This window comes from Phycodurus eques, chromosome 7, assembly GCF_024500275.1.
Source record: "Phycodurus eques isolate BA_2022a chromosome 7, UOR_Pequ_1.1, whole genome shotgun sequence".
NCBI lineage: Eukaryota > Metazoa > Chordata > Actinopteri > Syngnathiformes > Syngnathidae > Phycodurus > Phycodurus eques.
In genome coordinates, this window is record NC_084531.1 from 17,837,430 (window position 1) to 17,861,537 (window position 24,108).

General features: G+C 40.1%; 2 protein-coding genes across 3 annotated transcripts in view; both read right to left on the bottom strand.

Annotated features, from left to right (window-relative positions):
• LOC133405334 (uncharacterized) overlaps positions 1 to 24,108 on the bottom strand; it is a 54,679-nt gene that overhangs the window by 14,870 nt on the left and 15,701 nt on the right. Inside the window, exons 9-19 of the mRNA XM_061682200.1 lie at positions 20,727 to 21,264; positions 17,265 to 17,366; positions 16,571 to 16,742; positions 13,530 to 13,579; positions 11,978 to 12,134; positions 9,299 to 10,038; positions 8,527 to 8,631; positions 7,495 to 7,745; positions 5,825 to 5,831; positions 3,928 to 4,131; positions 3,024 to 3,125 (exon numbers count right to left, since the gene is read on the bottom strand). Coding sequence (XP_061538184.1) covers positions 3,024 to 3,125; positions 3,928 to 4,131; positions 5,825 to 5,831; positions 7,495 to 7,745; positions 8,527 to 8,631; positions 9,299 to 10,038; positions 11,978 to 12,134; positions 13,530 to 13,579; positions 16,571 to 16,742; positions 17,265 to 17,366; positions 20,727 to 21,264 — 2,428 coding nt within the window. The remainder of the gene's footprint in view (positions 1 to 3,023; positions 3,126 to 3,927; positions 4,132 to 5,824; positions 5,832 to 7,494; positions 7,746 to 8,526; positions 8,632 to 9,298; positions 10,039 to 11,977; positions 12,135 to 13,529; positions 13,580 to 16,570; positions 16,743 to 17,264; positions 17,367 to 20,726; positions 21,265 to 24,108) is intronic.
• Positions 6,433 to 19,387, bottom strand: LOC133404770 (zinc finger protein ZFP2-like). Of its 2 annotated transcripts, none has more exons than XM_061681033.1 (9): positions 19,136 to 19,387; positions 17,265 to 17,366; positions 16,571 to 16,742; positions 13,530 to 13,579; positions 12,444 to 12,512; positions 11,978 to 12,134; positions 9,299 to 10,038; positions 8,527 to 8,631; positions 6,433 to 7,745 (listed from the first exon to the last, which is right to left on the bottom strand). In XM_061681033.1, the coding sequence occupies exons 1-9, from the start codon at positions 19,265 to 19,267 to the stop codon at positions 7,479 to 7,481; spliced, it is 1,794 nt and encodes a 597-aa protein (XP_061537017.1). In that variant the 5' UTR covers positions 19,268 to 19,387; the 3' UTR covers positions 6,433 to 7,478. The 2 variants fall into 2 exon arrangements, with proteins under 2 accessions (XP_061537017.1, XP_061537016.1); XM_061681032.1 differs by having other exon boundaries at positions 12,444 to 12,557.

The window sequence follows — 24,108 nt, forward strand, 5'->3', positions numbered from 1 at the left end:
GGATCCACGATGCATATTTTTAATGCTTACAGTAAAAAAAAGCTTTTCTGAGCAGTCAGCTCTCTCAAACAAAGATTGAACCATTTATTTCTCGTAACTTGATGAAAAGAGTATGGACTGATAACTGAAATGAAAGCTGCGTGGCAGGAAGAGGCAAACAGAAAGACCATCGCTGATTGGTAAAAAGTCATTCAGAGCTCAGGGCTGGCAGCGAGCAGACGACAAAATGTGACATGCCAAGTCACGGCCGGTAGAAAACTGGGCAAAAAGCCACACGTGGCTTCATTTTACAGTCAAAGAGTATGTCGTAGATGAGATGCATCATTCCCATGGTCGCCAGCACGCAAATCAAATTAAGTATTGTCCTAATTAGTCACCGAAGTTTGTAGTAGGTGTTGCACCCAGCAGGAGGCACACAAGAAGGCAGTAAATTTGGATATAAATCATGCAACATTGTCCAAAATCTACAAAACAGCATGACAACAGCAAGAAGGATCGGTAAGTAAAGTCAATCTGTGGTGTGTTGTACAACCCCAATCCCAATGAAGATGGGACATTGTGTTAAACATAAATAAAAAATAGAAAACAATGATTTGCAAATCATGTTCAACCTATATTTAATTGAATACACTACAAATACAAGATATTTAATGTTCAAACTGATAAACTTTATTGTTTTTAGCAAATAATCATTAACATAGAATTTTATGGCTGCAACACATTCCAAAAAAGCTGGGACAGATGGCAAGACTGAGAAAGTTGAGGAATGCTCATCAAACACCTGTTTGGAACATCGCACAGGTGAACAGGCTAATTGGGAACAGGTGGGTGCCATGATTGGGTATAAAAGGAGCTTCCCTGAATTGCTCAGTCATTCACAAGCAAAGATGGGGCGAGCTTCACCTCTTTGTGAACAGGTGCGTGAGAAAATAGTCGAACAGTTTAAGGACAATGTTCCTCAACGTAAAATTGCAAGGAATTTAGGGATTTCATCATCTACGATCCATAACATCATCAAAAGGTTCAGAGAATCTGGAGAAATCACTGCATGTAAGCGGCAAGGCCGAAAACCAACATTGAATGCCTGCGACCTTCGATCCCTCAGGCGGCACTGCATCAAAAACCGACATCAATGTGTGAAGGATATCACCACATGGGCTCAGGAACACTTCAGAAAACCAATGTCAGTAAATACAGTTCGGCACTCCATCCGTAAGTGTAACTTGAAACTCTACTATGCAAAGCAAAACCCATTTATCACCAACACCCAGAAACGCCGCCAGCTTCTCTGGGCCCGAGCTCATCTAAGATGGACTGATGCAAAGTGGAAAAGTGTTCTATGGTCCGACGAGTCCCCATTTCAAATTGTTTTTGGAAATTGTGGATGTCGTGTCCTCCGGGCCAAAGAGGAAAAGAACCATCTGGACTGTTATGGACGCAAAGTTCAAAAGCCAGCACCTGCGATGGTATGGGCCTGTGTTAGTGTCAATGGCATGGGTAACTTACACATCTGTGAAGGCACCATTAATGCAGAAAGGTACATACAGGTTTTGGAGAAACATATGCTGCCATCCAAGCAACATCTTTTTCATGAACGCACCTGCTTATTTCAGCAAGACAATGCCAAACCACATTCTGCACGTTATAACAGCTTGGCTTTGTAGTAATAGAGCGCAGGTACTAGACTGGCCTGCCTGCACTCCAGACCTGTCTCCCATTGAAAATGTGTGGCGCATTATGAAGCGTAAAATACGACAACGGAGACCTCGGACTGTTGAACAGCTGAAGCTGTACATCAAGCAAGAATGGGGAAGAATTTCGCCTACAAAGCTTCAACAATTAGTGTCCTCAATTCCCAAACGTTTATTGAATATTGTTAAAAGAAAAGGTGATGTAAGACAGTGGTAAACATGACCCTGTCCCAGCATTTTTGGAACATGTTGCAGCCATAAAATCCTAAGTTAATGATTATTTGCTAAAAACAATAAAGATTATCAGTTTGAACATTAAATATATTGTCTTTGTAGTGTATTCAATTAAATACAGGTTGGACATGATTTGCAAATCATTGTATTCTGTTTTTATTTAAGTTTAACACAACATCCCAACTGGGGTTGTATAATGGTACTACTACATTATGTCCATAGCATAAGGCCGAGGAATGTATGACGCCATCAGGGTGCCTCGAGTCTCCAAGATAGAGAGCCAGTTGATTAGCCTCAAGGTGTTATATTTATTTTCTCACTTAGGGGAGACAGCCTCGAAAATCAGGTGTCCCCTGAATAGTAAGCCAAAGTATAAATCTATAAATAAATTTAAAAAATCTGATTTCAAACAGCACAAGTGCCTTGATTGCTGTTGCACTTAATAAAATGTAATTGATTGAAGTTAATTATTCTAATTAATTGTAAGGTAATTAATTATCAAGAAATCCAAGGCATTTGAATTTAGAGAAAGCATGAACGCTAATATTCCTTGGGCTCGTTTTTAATAATAATAATATAATAATAATTTTGGATTTGCAGTGCGTAGGCTTTTCACTTTAGTAAATATATTTGAAATGGTAAGCATAATAATAATAAAAATACTAGTAACCAGAGAAAACTAACTCATTTTATTGACATGATCAGCAAAAATTTTACTAGTTGATTTATCGAATGTAAATGGCGCTATATATAAATTTAAGGTAGAAAAGCATTCAACTAGCCAGAGTGATTTTTTTATTTTTTTTATTTAATATTTATATTTGATAGCTGCAGCCCTAATAGCCGCACTAACTGGATACATTTCCCGTCTGTAACAGGTCTGTTTAATGTCACTTAAAAAAAATAAAAGTAAGCAGCCATACTATGTTGTATAATTTTTCATACAGGTAGAATAGCTGAAAACATACTATAGCGTGGTAAAAAATGGCCCAGATCGTGATATATGATTTTTTTTCCCATATTACCCAGCTCTAGCACATGCATGATGCTTGTGTTATTGTATGAATGGTGATGTTATGAAATATTAAAGTAACGTACTTGCAAGCGTAGCAGAGATGAACATTCGTGGAAAAGCTGGCAGATGTTCTCGGCTGCCTCTTGAGCCAGCAACGTCATGAAGGTGCTGACATGACAGACCACCTGATGGGGGGCATTGTTATATACATGGTGGGCCAAATGTAGGTATACAATAAGTTTTTTTTTTTTTTTTTAAATAAGTCTCAATTGACGATATATGTTTGTTCCCCCTGACATTTTCCTTCCTAACCTACTTTCCCGCCTTCCTTCCTTGAAAACCACCCTGTATGTCTTAAATATAAATACTGCATTTTACCAATTAAATGGGGCAGAAGCAAGATAAATCCTTAGGAACACAAAAATAAATAGGAAACGTGAGGTTGGTTGTTTTTGGAAAGTATTTTTGAAGCCGGAGCCTTGTATATTTAATAAACAACCCTAATAAATAAAAGTGCCATTTGGGTATCCCAGATTTATTACATGTTTAATTATTCCAAGATTTAATTAACATATTTACATGTTGTCGTGTAAACAAATAGCTAACAAGCAACTAGTGGCCAATAGGGAAATCAGTGATTATAATTGACATTTACTGAAATGGTGTAATTACCATACCTAATTGGTCGATAATGTGTGGCTGAAGGACTACAACTAGACTAGATTAGTCCGTGTTTGTCCCAACACAAAAGCGAACATGGCTTCTTCTCAGTGGGAGAAATGTTTATGGGAATAAATTCATACATTTTTAGTTCTGCTTTAAAATACGTTCTCAGACGTCCATTCGTTGAGTTAAACGCTACAGTGGCTAGCGAGCTAGCTAATCTATTTCTATGATCACCCAGGACGGACGGGAGGGAGCCAACCAAGCAAATGTCCCTACAAATAACAAATTAACCACATTAGCAAAATAAGTAATACAACTTACGTTATCCGTCGATGAAAGTGGAGAGTTGTCGTCCTCGTCCAGCGAGATTTCTTGCGTCGTGTCGGAGACAACTTTGCTCATTTCGATCACAGCCCTGTTGGCCATTTGTTCCAAAATGGATGTCGCTTGCGCCTCAAAGTTCACCATTTGGGTATGTCTAAAAACGCCGTACAGAGAGGACAGCGTACCAGAAACTACAGTGCACTACCACAGTACAACGTTAAAGTTTATCCACCAGGAAAATAAACTGGACTGTCGACTCATGCCGGAGAGTTTAAAAAAAAGAAAAGAAAAGAACACTCGGAAGTGACGTTATCAACACTTGTTCTTTCAAAATACATACACTTTTTGTTAAATATGAGTGTACAAATAAATGTATTTATTTTGACAAATTAGTGATGGCGAGATGAAGCTTCATGTCCTTGTTGTGGCACTTGGAAATGACGATGAAATAATAAAATATTGTTTGAACGTATTCTGTGTGCGTAACTGTTTCCAAAATGATAGTAATCATATACAGGCACATCTAAAAAAGTTAGAATATGGCAGAAAACTCAATTGATTTCAGTACTCATACATATATAGTCATTAAACACTTGGAAAAATACTTTTCAGAGGGAAAATGTCTGCCTAAATTATATATTAAAAATAAATTCCATTGTTTCAAAATAGTTTGTTCCGTTATGTTCTAGTTTCTAGAGATGTTGGATTTGGAATTACCATTTGCTGTAAAGTATAATCATCCAAATTATACTTGAATAAAAAATCAGGACATATTTCAGGCGTGTGTGGTGCATCTCTAGAATGAGTTTCACTTGTTTCGAATTGAAGTACTTAACTCAATAAAGCTTTCGACACTGTAATAATTTATTGAGCTGTACCAGTATGGCAGCTTGTGTAATGTGTTTGTCAACTTTGGAGAATGGCATAAACCCTCATTTTTACGGAGCTGTTTGACTGGGTCTATATTGCTGTGTCAAAGTGTCACACATCGCGCCAAATTCTGAACCGGTCACGTGGTACTGCCGGGCATCATTTTCGGCCCCGCCCCCAAATGAAGGAAGCCTCGATACGCGCCTCGCGGACACGCCCCCTTCATTACTTGACACACGCCTCGAAGCCCGTAACGTCACTACGACAAATCAACTCGGTGTTATTTATATTAGATTTTAAGGAGTTACTGGGGGTGATTTTGTGTCACTTCCAGTTTCCAGAAGGTAATGTTTTTCCTTGTTAGCGTTTCAAAATAAGAGCATAGTTTTTATTGGATTTAAAATTCCATTATACTGTGAGCAAGTTTTTTTTTTATTTATTTGCCGACGACGAGACTTGGTGGAACCTCGAAGTACAACAAATCATACAAGGGGTTACCTAAGTTGAGGGAAGGAGAAACGAATACATGGAGCACTTCTAACTTGAGAAGACACCTTGCGGTAAATTGCAATGTTTTTTTTCTTGTTTCAACTGTGCGTATGACAACATTAGCAGTATTTTACTGTCACAGGTAACTGAAAAACATGCATCTTGTTCTCTTTCACACCACACACAATTTATCAATAAGTCTGGTCAGCAAACAGCTTCTTCATTCAGTCATTTTAGTGGATAAAACAAATAATGTTTCCGTAAAGCCCTATGCATGTTTTTTTCCCCCACTTCAAAATTGAAATGGCGGCAGGTGAGCGTGGACTCCTATTGAACATGAGTTTGAATGTGATCTGTTCCTTGTGAACACAGCCACATGCCAGTTATAAAAGGGAGTGCATTCTTGTGCAACCAGATTTGATTTAAACTAACCGGGGTAACATCTCCTTTGCAACGGTGACCGGCAGGCCAAGGCGGCAGCAGGTTAAACATCAGGTCCAAGTCAATCACATTCAAGTTTATTTTAGTTTTTCACCTCCGCTCTAAAAAGACACAAAAACAAATCAGTCGAGTTGTACAAATTCTAAGTCACGTTACTGGTGGAAGAAGTTTTTAAATCATCTCAGTCAAAATTCTTTTACAACACATTTTATTTGTAAAGCTCTAGACTCGTTACCAAAGTTTATGCTTTTAATTTTAGCTTCCTTAGGAGTCCCGTTCATCATCAAGCTTTGTTACCAAGATGCGCTGGACCTTGGCTTTGCTTTTCGAGTTGTCTTGCCTTTCTCGCGAGGTCAGCAGTCGTTGTCGGGGGTTGCAATTATAAAACACGTCAGTGCCTTTCATGCGTCTTTGTTTCAAAAGTGCTATCTTGTTTCTCCATTGGTAAACCTAATTATTACCAATGGCAGACTCTGGTTCTTCCTGGACAGTAGGGGACACGCCTCATGGTGATCCATATCCCGTCCCTGTCCCCTTGCTTCGGAGGTTTGAGAGAGAGATTAGATTTGAAGGGCATAACGCCCATCACTCGTTTATTAAATCACACATTGGTTTTTAATTTTTGGGATGACCAATAATTTGTGTTAGATAATGAGACAAATGCCATGAATGTCTTATGCTTCAACAATAGATTGCATAACATCATGTTCATCCTAAATTTATTTTATTTTTTAAAAAATTAGTAGGACATTTAAGTCACAGATGTGTCAATTAAATTTCACCAGCGTACTGCAGGGCCCTGTACAAGGGCCACCATCATTCCACAAACAGGCTTCTCCTTGCAGTCCTTTAGAAAACCGTTTCTTTGGCATGGCAAAAGCTGCATGTGAATTATTTTTTTAAACAGTAGCTCACTAGTTTTAAGAATCAATGCTGAAAAAAACTACATTTTATGCATAGTTTACATGCTCCAATAGTTGTAAGAATGTAATGCTTTATATTACAAAAAAATAATGCCACCCCCTGGAGAAAACTACTGGCTCGCGCCAATGACACTGCTCCATTTCGATGTAGTTGTAGTTCACAGATGTACACCAGGGACTCCTCACCCCTGATGAGATCATCAAGTGTGACATTAGAAATCTTCCAATTTCACTCAATTGGTCTGGTAATTATTTACTAAAAAACATTCATCTATCTGTACCATCAAAATATAGTGACAGGCAAACAGTGAAATGCTCTTCTACAAGATACCATACACCAGTTGCCATTCATACAACTGAATTATAGCTTTGTGTTCAACTAAACAGGCTAAGCTTTCACACTGAGTATATACATGTGAGTAAATTGAGACAGTCATAATTATTTCAGTATACATAGTTTTTGTGACACGTTTAGTGGTGTGCCACGGGATTTTTCAAAAATATGTTCCTGGGCTCAATAAAGGGAGGTTAAACCTGGTGTACGCAACTGAATTGCAGCTTGAGGACACTACTACCACCTGTAGTTCAAATGAAGGTGGTTTCTTTGTAATAAACTATGAAAAACCAAGAACGAGAGTCTTTTTGGCCCATGTTGATACAAGAAAGCATCAGTTAGGTCTTAGATCTTAACTCTGTGGACTTCTCCATTAGTACCAGAGAGCTTTACAAGACTTGAACAGTATTTAACCTAAATAAACAAAAGAATGCTTTCCTTCTGCGCAAGATGCCATTTCCCTGGTGAGTTTAGTTTAACCATTCAAGCAGTCAGTCGTAGGAGCACTTGTGCCTCTTGAGGTTCCTCTTGTCGCAGAAGCCCTTGCCACAACGGTCGCATGTGAATCTCTTGTGGCCGGTATGGATTTGCAGGTGGGCTTTGAGACTATTGCTCTGGTTGAAGCCGCGGCCGCACACATCACAGACGTACGGCTTCTCGCCCGTGTGGATGCGGCGGTGGCGGATCAGGTTGGGGGCGTGGCTGAAGCGCTTGTCGCACGTTTCGCAGGCGTATGGCTTCCCACCTGTGAACTCTCCCTGGAGAGAGGGGGGGGGGAGAAATATTTTACAGATCCAGCCATCTTTTGCTATTTCAGGATGATCAGCCTAAGCAGGGAAGCCCATCTTTTCAAGCAAAGACACATGGTCTCCAGGTTAGACTAAGAAATCCAGCCATCTCAAATGCCAGGTTGAAAAGACCAACTAGAAAAGCTTGAAAACGAACATTTTAGGCATTTTCAAACCAGATTATCTTTTAAAAGGACACAAAATGTATACAAATTTAATGTATAAACAAGATGGAAGGGGACCTTTAAGACTTTTTAAAAATGTGATGTAAGACTTTTGTCACCGTTTTAGGACCACTGATGAAATTTAAGAACCTTTTTAAAGGCCACTTTGATCAAATTTGATTGATTTAGTTAAAATGGCGATAAAAATGTCCTATTGAATCAAATTAAGACGTTTAAGGACCTTCTGATAAAGTTAAAGATCTTTTGGGCCACTTTTAAGACCACTATACAGTAATACAATTTAAGACTTCTGATTACCTTTTTAAGACCATGTTGATCAGCTAGAATATATTTTATGCCCAATTTTGGCAATTGTGAGCCTTTGTATGATGTTTTTAAGACCACTTTGATCAAATCTATTTTCTTGGGACATTGTTAAGACCACTTAGCAAATTTTAATCCTTTAGGACCTTAACATTCAATCAAATTTTAGACTAAGGACTATTTTTCATCATATGTAATACTTTTTGGGACCTGTTTATGGTCATAATGTAAGACTCAATGGCCTTTTTGCCATTTTTTTTTACCTTCTCGACCGTGTGGCTGCGCTGGTGGCAGGTCAGGATGCTCATGCTGCTGAAACACTTGCCGCAAATGTCGCAGCAGAATGGCTTCTCACCAATGTGTTCTTCCTGGAGAAGAGGGAGAGAAAAAGTTTTGTTATATACTAGATGTGCATTGTGGTGCACAAATGAAACATACCCCACCAACCAGATTTTGTTCCCCCGATTTAAAAAGACTTCTAAAGACCTTTAATAGTCACTTTGATAAAGTGCAAGACTCATTAGGACCCTTTAATACCACTTTGACCATATCGAAGAGTTTTTTTGATCAAATCTAAGACTTTTGGGACCTTAAGAGCAATACTTTTTAGGACTCTTTTAAGGCTATCCGTCCATGCATTTTCTATCCCACTTATCGTCACTAGCGTCGCGGGTGAGCCGGAGCCTATACCAGCTGACTTCAGGCAACAGGGGGTGTACACCTTGAACTGTTCCCGAGCCAACCGCAATTTTAAGCCAGTCGTGCACAGAGCGATGCAGCCAAAAGCAACTCAAAAGGGTACGATAAAATACAGATTCAGATGTTGAATCTCCGCAAAACCAGTGGCTGACAGTCGGCCACTCATGAAAACTTAATTGCTGTACTCCGCACACTGCGCAAGTTCATTCGGTTTTGACCGTGTCACTCGGTGTGTGGTGGGCCTAATATTTTTAATGACATTTAGAAACCTTTCTAATAAAATGGAACACTCTTCAGAACCATTTTTTAACCAATCATAAAAAAAGAAAAGTTTACCTTGTGCCATTTGAGGCTGGTGAGCTGTGAGAAACTGCGAAGGCAGATGTCGCAGGAGTAGGGCTTGACTCCGCTGTGCAACCTGGTGTGTATCTTCAGGTAGCTTGCTGTCATGAATCTCTTACCACAGATGGTGCAGCCGTGTGCCCGGCTGGCTATTTGGTGGTTCTGCTGGTGCGCGGTCAACTGCGCCACCGTGGTCAGCAGGTGGCCACAGAGCACGCAGCTGCACGGCATGGCATCGCCGTGGGCTTGCAGGTGGCTGTGCATTGCGTCCGCGCATGCTGCTGTGGCGCCACAAGCCACGCACGCTAGTGAGGCGCCGCCGGAGTGAGTCTTTAAGGCCCCCTTCTGGGTGAAGGTCTTCCCGCAGGTGTCACATCTGAATGGCCGCTCTCCCGTGTGGATCCTCTGGTGACTCTTGAGTGTGTCGGCCTGGTTGAAGCTCTTCCCGCACGTTTCGCAGCGGAAAGGCTTCTCGCCTGTGTGAATACGCAGGTGGCGCTGCAGGTTGCATTGGTGACTGAAGCTCTTTTCGCAGACGGGGCAACGGTGCTCGACAGTGTGGCGGACGGCGTGCAAGCGCTGGTGATTCTTCCGGCCTTTCGCTCGGTAGAAGCTCTTGTCACACTGTGTGCACTTGAAGGGTCGCTCCTTATTGTGCAATCGTTGGTGGTCCAGCAGGATCTGCTTGAGCGTGAAGCCCTTACCGCACTTGTCACACGCGTGCGAACGCTTTCCTGGAAAACACCAACAGGAAATAGTCCCAAAATCTATACAAATTAGGGTGTCTTTGGACTTGTGGCAGCTGAGTGTAAGAGTTTTCACAATCTTCTGATCAAAATGAAGACCCTTTTGGACTATTTTTTGACTGCTTTGATCAAATGTAAGAATTTTTAGGATTTAAGACTTTTTACGACTCTTTGATCAAGACCTTTTAGACACTTTAATCAAAATTTTGTTTAGGGACTTTTAAATTAAATATAGTCATACCTGGGTTCACCAACTTAATTAGTTCGGTGACTTGGTTTGCCACCCGAATTAATTTTTTCCCTTTTCAAAGAATTGATTGAAAATACAATTAATTTGTTTCAGCCCCTAAACAAAGTTACAGTTACCTAGTCTAAGACTTTATAGGATGTTTTATGACCACTTTGATGTAAGAATTTTCAAAACCTTTAAATGCACTTTAAATCAAATGTAAGAGCTTTTATGTTAATCGTTTAAAATCAAATCTTAGACCTTTTAAGACGTTTACAAGGCCACAATAAATTTTTAGGAACATTTATTTACGTATTTTATTATACTTCTTATAATCCCTCATGGGAAATTTCAACTCACGCTCTGCAGTCTACAGTGAACCATACACACATAAAGCACAGGTGTCAAACTCAAGGCCGGGGGCCAGATCTGGCCCGCCACATCATATTATGTGGCCCGCGAAAGCAAATCATGTGCTTGAACTGCCATGATCCTTGCTAAAATCTGTAGAAATGTTTTTTAATTGTCATATGGTATAAATATTTCCAACCATGTTTTTGTTACCAAACCGCTTTTTACAATACAGTGACTTAAACAATAGTTACAAAGTATTACCCTTGAATTTCGATTTCCAAACTATTCATCTATCAATTTGTTGTCTATGTAATAATATAAGGAGGAGATTCAATATTTATGATTTCAAAATCTTAACGGCCCTCTGATAGAAACCATAACTACAATGTGGCCCGCGACACAAATGACTTTGACACACCTGCCATACAGCATGCATGCAAGGAGAGCTGTGATGTGAGATGTGAAAGGGACGCATCAATTGTGCCCCACCCACCACGCAGAGGGACTCTAAATGGGAGTTGATTCCAAAGCCCAAGTTCTTAAAGCTAAAAACTACAGCCACCCCTTTTCAAGACCTAACCAGTTTTTATCAAACGCCTTTTACTTTATTATAAATAAATACATAATCTATCCATTTTCTGTACTGCTTATCCTCACTAGGGTCGCGGGCGTGCTGGAGCCTACCCCAGCTAATTCTTTTTACAAAATGCTTTTTAGACTTTTTGTAACATTTTAAGGCACACCTTGAAGAAACACTCAAAGTCCACTTTGATCTCATTTAAAACTCTCTAGGTCATTTTAAGGTCACTTGGATCCAATTTAAGATTTTTAGCTGTTAAATGTTTTTTTTTAAAATACTTTTTAGGACTTAAAAAAGAAATTCAGTTTTAAGACCTACAACCTTTTCTGGATGATTTTTTATTTTATTTTTTTAATTTAACTGACTTCCATTCAAATTTTATTTTTTAACATGGAAAGGTTTCCTTCAAAGGAAAATTCAGCTCACACTGATGTATACTTTTGTGTTGCGGATCCACACATTGAACCAGATCACACACATTCAGGCATGCAAAAAGTGAAAGGTGTGTGCAAAGAGTGGCATTTTTACATTTTTGTCCATACCGACACTCAAACCCAGGTCCTCAAACTCCAAAGTCCTTACAAACTGAATTACAGCTGCTTTCTGGGACCTTTTTAAGACAATTTTGATCATCACATTTAGGACTTTTTATGAGGACCTGGGACCTCTTTGAAGAGGCCTTTTTTAATCAAATGTAATACTTGTGGGACTTTTTTGAACATTATTAAGACCACTTTTATAAAATTAAAGACTTATACACTGACCTGTATGCTGCCGCATGTGCGCATTGAGGCTGCGCTGGAGGGGGAATCCACATCCGCACACTGAGCACAAGAAGCTCTTGTCGGAGTGGTGCGCTGCGGCTGGGACTCTGCTTTTGGCTTGGCCCGTCTGGCCGGCGCTGCTGGCATCTTCCGGCTTCTGCTCAGAGATAGAAGGGTCACAATACAATACACTATTTCACAATTTTTGTAAATAACAGGCACCTGGATCCTTCCGGGTGGCAGAAAAGTGACTGACTACCACTTAACTGAACTGAAACGAGGACAAAAACTTGTTTGGGGTTGCGCCGCCAAACATACCCCAAACATAACAAAGATACAATACATTGTACTATAGGAATGCCTTTCCAGCTGTGGTTTGGAATCAATTCCCTACCTGTTTAGATACGAGAATTAATTAAATATAAGAGTAAATAAATGAAATGATGGGGCTGATACGAGTCCCAACCTGATAGACTTGTGCATCGTGGTCAGCAGGATCTGAGTTATTTTCCTGATGGCTGGAACCACACGACATCTGGTGAACAAAGGTGTCATGTGTCGGTGCTGCAAGCATGTTGTCCTAACACATACATAACGAGGTCAGAAATGCATTATCATACATAGTAATTCTCACATTAGATTGACACTGATAACTAATTTGGTGTAAATTTGTGATTGTAGTTGTCCCTGACATTCTATTTTTAAGGCCCCTTCAATCAAATTCAAAATACTTTTAAAGAAATTTTGAATTAAATTCTGGGCTTTTAAAGACCACTCTGATTGAATTTAAGACTCTTTAGGACATTAAGACCACTAATACAATTTGAAACTTATTTAATTTTTATTTATTATTATTATTTATTTTTTTTAAATCAGATTTAAGCCTTTTGATGACCCTTTGAGCAAATGTAAGGTTTTGTAACATGTTTTTAAGATCATAACTAAGACTTGGAACCCATTTAAGACCACTGATCAATCAAATTGAAGGATTTTTTATAACTGTTAGAGACAAAAAAAAAAAAAAAAACTTGGATCAAACTTATGATCTTTAGGACCCTATAAGACTATTAATGAAATGCAATTCTTTAGGATTTTAAAAATATTTTAATTAATTCAAAACGGAGGACCTTTGTTCTCTATTTTAAGGCTTTTTAGAACCTTTTTAAGCGCACTTAGAATTTCTCGGACATTAAGACTGCCAATATAATTTATGATTTTTTTTTTTTTTTTAATATAAATCAGAGTTAAGACTTAAGGGTCATTTTCAGACCATTTTAATGAAATGTAAGATTTTAAGGACCTTTTTAAGACCACTATTACATTTTAAAACTTAAAAGGGACTTTGTATAGTCATTTTGATCCAATTTAAAACTTCCTAGGACCTTTTGAGCCTTAACGGAGGTCTGCGCTCTACTGCATGACATTCCAGTTATCTTTGTAAAGATACAATTATTAAGCTGAGGGGTTGTTATTAAGACGAAACTGATCAGTGATGTTTGGACAATAATCAAGCACTGAAAACATGCCAGAGGTGTCTGGTAGTGTGGAGTACCTCGTAAGTCAGGTCAATGATGGCAGACTTTTCAATCTCACCGGCCACAGCTGCAAACCCAAGTCATGTTAGGAAGTCAGTAACAAGACTTTTTATCTCCCCCCCCATTTAAAATGTTGTACAGCGCCTTTTACATTTCATGACTATTGGAAGGAAAAACGTATACAGTGAACCACCTGCAATTTGTGAAAATCCCCAATAGAAAGACCAAGTAAAAAAATAAAAAAATAAAAAGTTTTACCATTCCTACACTCTAACACATTTTAACTTTTAAGACACTTCAAATGTCTTCTGCAAGCATAAAACGTACAATACTGTTTGGAAAAGTGAGGTGTGCTGTCAATACCTCTAGATGGCAGGAATGCCTAAGATATGGAGGTCCATAGCCATTATGTTGACAGTAACACTGACCTTGTCTTGCGTTCTCAATACAACTGCCGCGTAACTCCATCCTTCCCGAAGCATATCAAAGAGTTTTATCATCTCCTGAATGGTTAGTATCTTCCTCTGGCAATTAGGCTTACACATGTGGACAAAATTGTTGGTACCCCTCTGTTAAGAAAAAACAACAGTGGTCACAGAAATAACACGAATCTGACAAAAATAATCATATATTAAAAAATAGGAAATTCAACGATGAAAATCAAGACATTGCTTTTGAACTGTGGTTCAACAGATAAAAACAAAAGTCATAACAGTGCAAATGTGCACGCAAACGATTTCTGTAACTTTCAATGAGACTTCTGCACCTCTCAGCAGGTATTCTGGCCCACTCTTCATGAGCAAACTGCTCCAGTTGTCTCAGGTTTGAAGGGTGCTGTCTCCAGATGGCATGTTTCAGCTCCTTCTACTCATGTTCAATAGGATTTCAATCAGGGCTCAGAGAAGGCCACTTCAGAATAATCCAATGTTTTGCTCTTAGTCATTCTTGGGTGTTTTTAGCTGTGTGTTTTGGGTCATTATCCTGACCTGCGACTGACACCAAGCTTTCTGACACTGGACAGCACGTCTCTCTAGAATACCTTGATAGTTTTGAGACATCATTGTACACCGCACAGATTCAAGACACCCTCTACCAGATGCAACTAAGCAGCCCCAGAACATGACAGAGCCTCCTCCATGTTTCAGAATAGGGACGGTGTTGTTTTCTTGGTTTTCTTTCTTTCTTTCATTTTTGCACCTGTGAACATAGAGCTGATGTGCCTTGCCAAAAAGTTCCAGTTTTGTATTCTCTGTCCATAGGACATTCTCCCAGAAGCTTTGTGGCGTGTCAACATGCAGTTTGGAAAATTCCAGTCTCGCTTTTTTAGGATTTATTTTCACCAGTGGTCTCCTCCTCGGCCGTCTCCCATGAAGTCCAATTTGGCTCAAACAACGATGGATGGTGTAATCTGACGCTGATGTACTTTAACCTTGGAGTTCACACCCTGGGCTCTTTTGTTACCATTCCGATGATCAGTCTCTTCAGTTTTTCATCAATTTTCCTCCTGCCGCCACATCCAGGGAGGTTGGCTACAGTCCCGCGGATCTTAAATTTCTGAATATGTGCAACTATATTTACAGGAACACCAAGGTGCTTGGAGATGCCTTTATCTTTATCGTGCTTGTCTATAATTTTCTTTGTCATCTACCAAGACAAGTCACTCCTTCGCTTCCTCTGGTCCACGTTTAGTGTGGAACACACCATGTCAGCAAACAGGACTGTGATTACTTGTCACCATGAAAATGGGCCGACTGACCGATTACAAGTATTAAGACACCTGTGATGATAATTAGAGGACTCACCTTGTTTGGACAGGTCCTTATTGTCAAATTATTTTCAATCTTTTCTAGGGGTACCATAATTTTCTTCCAGGCCTGTTTTATGACTTTGTTTTTTAAATTAATTCTGTTAAACCATAATTCAAAAGCAATGTCTGATTTTCATTGGTTAATCATTATTTTTTTTTCTGTATTATCACTTTTATCAGATTCAAGTTATTTCTATGACCACTGTGGGTGTTTCTTTCATTAACAGAGGGGTACCAACAATTTTGCCCATGTGTGGAATACCAGCAGCCTTTGAAGATGCAGGATGTTTGGGTGCCATTTTAGGGCTTAAAATGTAACTAAGGCTATGTTCATAGTGCAGGTCAAGTCCGATTTTCTTGCCCAGTGTGACATGTATCTGATTTTTTCATATCAATGTGAAAAGTACAATTCCGATTTCTTTCATATCTGACCCAGGCCTCTTTCATATGCGGTTATAAATCGGATGTGTCTCAGATGCAAATGCACTATGGACCATCACGTCGCGCTCATCCGACCTATATGTCATCAAAACGCGACCAACATCCCAACTGTTCGCCAAAAGAGACATGCCGCAAAGGCGAACGAAAGAGCAGAAAACAGTGGCGAAAAGAACATTCTTTACAACTGATAAATATTAAAAAAAAATGTGGCTCCGGTTGCAAAAAAATCCAAGAAATTACCACAAATGCATCATGATGAGACCAACGGTAGGGGCCATATTTACTTCAGTAAACACTGCGCCTCCGACGTCCTGTTTTGTGTGCATGAGTGTGAAGTCATGGACTCATTCCGTCCACAGTAGAAGCCACATTTGTTTTTGTAATGTCAACGACTACATAAAAAGATCAAATTTAACAAAAAATACAAACTGGCCATCATGCCCTGCAGTGTGAACGTAGCCGAAGTGTATTATCTTAGAATGCATTATGTTACCAATAGCCAATCAGAGCGTAAGAGAATGAAAATCCAGCCAGATTGCTGAAATGTTTATTTTTGTAATACATACTTTTTTAAAGGCATTTTAATTAATATATATTGGCAACACTGAACAATATTTATATTAATGTGAAAAGCTGTAAAACCCCATGAAAAACTATCCCTTCGTAGCTGGGTATGTTACATTAAAACAAATTCTTGCAGGGCCGCAAATGCTAAATGACGATTCAGCAGGGGGTGCACTGTACAATACATCACCATAGCTAAGCGCCTGAGTCAAACGATATTGACAATGTTGAAAAACTGGTGGTCACCTGAGCTGTGCGTCGCTCCTTCCAACATGTTCACTCCTCCATCCACTACCTGCTCCTGCACCTGCTCTTGCACTACCACGGCTAAAGAGCTTTGCAACATCATACTCAGCGCCTTCTCCGCCACATCCAGTTTCATCCTCACGTCCTCCAGCTGCACCTCCCCTTGATCCACCTACACAGTACGCACAGGACAATCTTATTCATATTCATTCAAATCATTAATATTTATGATCAGTCTTGCAAAAAAAAAAAAAAAAAAAAAAGGCTTCTGGGAGAGAATCAGATGATCAGAGGGAATGAGTATTGAACAGAAAATATTGCTGTCATACATGAATGTAGTCTTTCCCATACATTTAAAGACAAACACACCCTTCAACACCTCAAAAGAATTGGCGCACCCGCTCCCCCTGGCAAAATAACGTTAACTTTATGTTCTTAGTTGACATTTTCATTGTGTAAGAGCAAAATCAGAATGCTTAAATGTGGAATTTTAATATCTGAGCAGGTCGGCATTAAACATTGAATCATGCGCTCCCTCGTTCATGAGATAAAAATGAAATTTGATAGAATAGTTATCCATCCACTTCAAAACTGTATATACCCGACCACCATTACACAGTTAACCATGCGCAACATAGTGTGTGAATCCCTGTATGATTGGTGTGAATATGAAATATTGAAGTCAGTGACGCACTTGCAAGTGCAGCAGAGAAGAACATTGATGGAAAAGCTGACAGATGTTGTCGACAGCCTCTTGAGCCAGCAATGTCATGAAGGTGTTGACATGATGGATCACCTGATGGGGGACAATGGATTATTTATATATTAAATACATACAAAGGTTAACACAGTGGACAGTTGAAATCAGAAGTTTACATATACTACGTAAAAAGACATACAGTTTTTAGTCCTCACTGTCTGACATGAAATCAGACTCAACTTTTCCTGTTTTAGGTCAATTAGGATTACCAACATTATTTCTACTTGTTAGGTGCCAGAAGAATGCGAATTTTCATTATTTTCTTAAAAGTCAGAAGCTTACGTACATTTCATTAGTATTTGGTACCAATGCCTTTAAACTATATGACTTTGGTTAAACCTTGTTAGTTTCCTTCCACAAGCTTCTCAAAATACTTGGCAGGAATTTTGGCCCATTGCCCCTGACAGAACTGATGTAACTGAGGCAGGTTTGTAGGCCACCTTTCTAACACAAGCCTTTTCAGGTCTCCCCATAATTTTTCAATAGGATTGAGATCAGGGCTTTGTGATGGCTACTCCAAAACACTGACTTTGTATTTTGTTAAGTGCACCAGTCCCTACTTTGGAAAAACAACCCCACAAAATGATGCTGCCACACAATGTTCTCAGGCTTGCAAGTTTTCCCCTTTTTCCTCCAAATGTAACGATGCTCATTATGGCGAAACAATTACATTTTTGTTTCATCAGAACACAGGACATGTCTCCAAAAATTAAGGTATTTGTCAGTGTGCATTTTTTATGCTTCTTTAGGAGAAATGGTCTCTTCCTGGGTGGCCTTTCAACCCATAACTGTCGATAATGACTCCCCCTCTCATCTCTGGAACAAAGAACCGGTTCTCCTTTCTGAGCAGCATGACATTCCCATGGTGTTTACACTTGCGTATAATTGTTTGACCAGATGAACGTGGCACCTTCAGGCATCTGGAAATTCCACCCAAGGATGAACCAGACTTGTGCAAGTCCACAATTCTCTTCCTGCTTTGACTTTCACATTACAAAATGCAGTATTGTGTTTCGGGTCTGCCTTAAAATACACCCACAAGTGTGTTTCTAAATAAATTTTTCTAAACCTTCCAAAGAAACGACATCATCTTTTGGGTTTTCCCAAATTGTTTAAGGCAGTAAGTAATCTTACAGTATGTAAACCTCCGACTTTTAAGCAATGTAAAATTGTTAAAACAAATATTTTTCATTATTTTCTTTTTGGGTTACACTTCACACATTGAAACTACAGCATAGGAGAAGAAGGCTCCAAAATCATTCTAGCTATTTCTGTTTTCTCAATAGCTTTGTCCTGGACAAATACAGGTTTAGTGAAGAACGTGTGACACCATGCTGAAAAGGTCGATACAAGATAACATTTTAAAAGAACACAACGAGTCAGCAAGTTGTGGAGGAGCTGGTCAGTCCGTCCTGCTAGCGACTGACTAACGTCATAATTACCTATGCCATGTAAACAAATTTGATTGATAACATTATTGACAAATATTTAAGAGATCTTGTGTAGTTTATTCAATTGGTCTATAACATGTGGCTGACGGGCTAAGTTGCAGGCATACAACTAGACTGTCCCAACACAAAATGGCAACCAAACGTGGATTGTTCACAAACAATACTAACGACTTACTTTAACTAATTAAGATTTAAATTACGTTCTCGCGTTCACTCGTCAGTTAACCTCGATGCTACATTCAGTGGCTAACGAGCTAACTCTTCTAGTTCTATGATCAGCCAGGCGGGAAGGTACCAGGCAAACGTCCACAATAACAAATTAAGTACATTTATAAAATAAGTAATAAAATGTACTTTATCCGTCAATGCAAGCTGAGTGCTGTCGTCCTCGCCCGTCGTGTCGGAGAAAACTTTGCACATTTCGACCACAGCCCTGTTGGCCATTTGCTCCAAAATGGATGTCGCTTGCGTCTCAAAGTTCGCCATTTAGTCTTTAAGTGGACTAACGACACCGTGCAGGGAGGATTACTTTAATAGACGCGAAACCATGGGACACTTCTTTAACGGAACCATGTTAACTTAAGCCGTAACGACACACGCTTTGCCTATTGCAGGAAGTGACGTATTCCTTTGTTTCTTCTTCGATGGTGTTGAACGGCGGCAAATGGGGAAAAAAAAGGGGGGGGGGGGGTTCCTCGCGCTCATAGATAGACGATTACGAATAAAGTTATAAAAATTTATATAAACAAGACATTTAAGAACGCTATTGATGTGAACTGTAGCTTTTGTGATGAATGCCCTGAAACACCCATTTTGGCAGTAGTAATCTTTATTGCAGACACAGGCCCATATAAAACAAGACCATACATGTATAAACAGGGAAAACAAAATAAAAGATACAAAACATACAACATACAGAACTGTACATATTAAAATTTATACAAACAATTGCACCAATGCCATCTAAGCTTAACGATATATCTACAGCAGTTTTTCGTTGGACCGACGAGGCCCGGGCTTCTATTATGTGGTACTCTTTGACTTGTCCAGTCAACACAAAGCTAAAGATCAGCTGTCTTAATAGTGCCTCAAATGTTGGCATCCTAGTGGAGACAAAAAAATGTTGACTGGCATTATGCAACCTTGGGATTCTCAGCAGAAGCCTGTACATCATCCTATTTTCTCCCTGTCTGTTTTGAGTCACTCAACTATATGAGGGCCTAGAGAAGAACCTAGCGTGTCTGGGGACAAGTCGACAGCATACGTACAATTCTACCAAGGAGTCAAATTAATTCATGAGTAGAATTGATGACTGATGGGCAAATTTTTATCTTTGAAAACATTGAAGGCCAACCCGATCCCCACATGCTGCCAGATCTCATCTGATCTCAGAAGCCAAGCAGGGTCGATCCTGGTTAGTACTTGGATGGGAGACCACCTACGAATACCGGGTGCTGGTGCTGGGGTTGGGCAGTGGGCCAATCACCTGCTCCCGTAAAAAAACTACAGCTAACTGAAACCACAATTGCAGCCTAATGTGCCTCATGGCATTGAGAGCTCTAACTAAAAGATCGATGACTGAAATTTTTTTTAAAATGGGCTTCAGCAAAAAGGTTGTTATTTTTATCCATGGCAAAAGGGCAGGAGCTTGAGCAATGCCTAGGGCTATGTGTGCATGTGCCTGTTTATTCATCTTTCTACACCAGCCACGTATAGTGACCAGTAGAACAATTTAATGTTTTTCAACTTGACGGCAATTTTTTGTCATTGGTCGTGTGTCATGATTATTTTTACTCATTCAAATTTTGTGCCTTCTCTGGCTAAATAAAGGTTGGGAAACACTAACTAAGCCAAAGCATTAACAAAACACAGGCTCCAGTCAATGGCACATAAGATGATTCTTTTCTTGTGTCAGAGATCATCAAACAATCCTGGTGAGTCAAGATGTTAACAATGTTGTCACCAGGTCATTCCTGGCACACAAGTGTTTCTTCAGCTGCCTGGAGTCGGAAAAGCCGAGTCCACAGGCGGCGCAAGCGTACGGCCGCTCGCCCGTGTGCACCTGCATGTGGAACTTGACGTGTCCAAGCTGGCGGAATCGGACGCCGCAGACCTCGCACTCATACGGCTTCTCGCCCGTGTGGATCCTCAGGTGTCTTCGGTAGTTGGTGTAAACACGGAAGGCCTTGCCGCATTGCTCGCAGGTGTGCGGCTTCTCGCCCGTGTGCCGCAGCCGGTGCGACTTGAGCGCGTGGCGGATGATGAAGGTCTTGCCGCAGACGTCGCAGGCGTAGGGCCGCTTGTTCCAGTGTGTGCGAAGGTGGTAGTCAAAGGTGGCCCTGTAGAGGAAGGCTTTGCCGCACACGTCACAGTCGTACGGGGCACCGCCCGTATGGATCAGCTCATGTTTCTTGAGCGCCCCCTCCGAGTCGAACCCGCGCTGGCACGTCTTGCAGGTGAACGCTGCCACCTCTACTGTGGTCCTGTTGTGAGAGTTAAAATTACAGATCAAAGACAGAAGTATCCCAACTTTTCATTTACAGAATAATGGAAGGATGCAAGGGCCACAAAGGTTTTTAAGTATTTTATCAAACACACTAAACTCAATTATATATATTTTTTTATATCGATTATTTTTAATCCACACAATGAACCCCCACATATTTGCAATTCCATATCCACATATTTTTTGGGGAACCTATCCGCTATAATTCGCCTCACCTATTTTCTGTTTTTGTTGTTGGATGAAACAATAGAAGTATTACTTGGCACCATCTTGTGGAATCTTGGTGCTGTTGTTAGGTTTAATTCATTGATGGTGTTGTTTGGTCTGCGTTTGAATTGGCCGTCCTTGAATACACCTCGTACACAGTCAAAGTGAAATGAAGTACACAAACCCCAATTCCAATGAAGTCGGGACATTGTGTAAAATGAAAATAAAACCAGAAATCCTTTTCAACCTATATTCAATGGAATACACTATAAAGACAAGATATTTAATGTTCAACGTGATGAATGTTACAGTTTCTTTGACAAATATTCTCTCATTTTGAATCTGATCTCTGCAACACGTTCCCAAAAAAGCCATGACACGGGCCACAAAAGACTGGGAAAGTTGAGAAATGCTCAAAAACACCTGCTTGGAACATTCCACAGGTGAACAGGTTAGTCAGAAACAGGTGAGTGTCATGATTGGGTATTCAAGGAACATCCTTGAAAGGCTCAGTTCACAAACAATGATAGGGCGAGGTTCACAACTTTGTTAATCATTGCGTGAGTAAATAGTCCATCAGTTTAAGAACATTTCTCAATGTAGGATAGAAAGGAATTTAGGGATTTCATCATCTACGGTCCATAATATAATCAAAAGATTCCGAGATTCTGGAGAAATCTGCACGCAAGTGGCAAGGCCTAAAACCAACATTGAATGCCCGCGACCTTCGATGCCTCAGGCGGCACTACAATTAAACCGGCATCGTTGTGTAATGAATATTGACACATGGGCTCAGGAACACTTCAGAAAACAATTGTCAGTTAACAGTTTGTCGCTACATCTACAAATACAAGTTAAAACTAAGCGAAAGCTAGATATCAAACACACCCAGAAATGCTGGCTTCTCTGGGCCAGGGCTTATCTGAGATGGACTGACGCAAAGTGGAAAAGTGTTTGGTGGTCTGACACGTCCACATTGCAAATTGTTTTTTGGAACTCATGGATGTCATGTCCTCAGGGCCAACGAGGAAAAGGACCATTCAGAGTGTTACCAGCGCAAAGTTCAAAAGTCAGCATCTGTGATGGTATGGGGCTGTGTTAGTGCCCATGGCATGGGTAACTTGCACATCTGTGAAGGTACCAATAATGCTGAAAGGTAGATACAGCTTTTGGAGCAACATGTGCTGCCATTCAAGCAACATCTTTTTCAGGGACGTCGCTGCTTATTTCAGCCAAACCAAATTCTGCACTGTTTTACAACAGTGTGGCTTCGTAGTAAAAGAGTGTGAGTACTAGACTGCCAGCAGCCCAGACTAGAGGCTTACATTTTTCGTGATTCCCACCAGGTCCTGTGGGTCTCGCGGGATCCCCACGGGATGGGAGTGAATTTCACTATTTATCACAGGCGTGGACAGGAGTGGGTGTGAACGTCCCCAGGAGCGGGAACAAAAGTCACCTGGCGCGCACGGGATCGGGAACTATGACAAAATTACCAGGAGTGGAAACCATGACGGTAGTAGAAACCTTGGTTTTCGCAAGATTCTGTAAAGTTTTGGCTTGGGAATGAGAGTGAATGGGATCAATCTGTGGGAGTGTGTGGGAGCGGGAGTCAAAATCCACTCCCGTGTCACCCTCCAGTCCAGACCTGTCTTCCATTGAAAATGTGGGACACATTATGAAGTGCAAAATATGACAACATTGATGTCTGACTGTTGAGCAACTGAAGTTGTACATCAAGGAAGAATGGGAAAGAATTCCACGACAAAGCTTCAAAAACTTGTGACCTTAGTCCCCAAACGCTTATTGAGTGTTGTTATAAGGAAAGGTGACTTAAAACAGTGGTAACATGCATCTGCCCTAGCTTTTTGGAATGTGTTGTAAGCAATAAATTTAAAATGAGTGAATATTTGTAAAAAAAGTATATGTTTGAACATTAAATATCTTATCTTTGTAGTGCTTTCAATTGAATATCAGTTGAAAAGGATTTGCAAATCATTGTATTGTTTTTCGTCCTTACTAATAGGTGCTTTTTGGCAATAATTTAAGTACTGAATACAGTTGTTTATGCAACCTTAGTTCATGATTGTGTACATGCATAGTGTTGATACTTTGCTGATTATTCTTTGTGTTGTTACAGATCACAGTAAATTCATCAATCCAAACAGAATACCAGTGGGTGTTCTTCCTTTTAAAAGTGTTTCACCGCCATTTTATGGCATCTATAAGACAACAAAACCCAAAACCTAGAGGTGGCGGGGTGGGGATGGGTCAGGTAGTCACAGATCTTTGCTATTTGCGGCATGGCTCAGTCCCTATCACCCACAAATAGCAGTGTTTTCTTAGATTACAGGTGATGAGACAGATACAGTAGTTCAGATTTTGGGGTACTCTGAGGTCCAAAATCCTGCATTGAGCAGCAGCTGCATCCCATCTCCAAAATTAAAACCAAAAGAAGAGCACTGTGTTGTATTAAAAAAAGAAAAAAAAAAAAAAGGAAGAGTTTTCCATCCATCCATCCATCCATTTTCTGAGCCGCTTCTCCTCACTAGGGTCACGGGCGTGCTGGAGCCTATCCCAGCTGTCATCGGGCAGGAGGCGGGGTACACCCTGAACT

Coding starts and splice junctions, on each gene's coding strand:
- LOC133404770 (XM_061681032.1), bottom strand. CDS start 19,267: ATGGCGAACTTTGAGACGCAAGCGACATCCATTTTGGAGCAAATGGCC. Junction 17,367..19,135: donor AGCTTGCATTGACGGATAAA/GTACATTTTATT, acceptor GTCCCCCATCAG/GTGATCCATCATGTCAACAC. Junction 12,135..12,443: donor ACGATGCACAAGTCTATCAG/GTTGGGACTCGT, acceptor ATCTCTGAGCAG/AAGCCGGAAGATGCCAGCAG.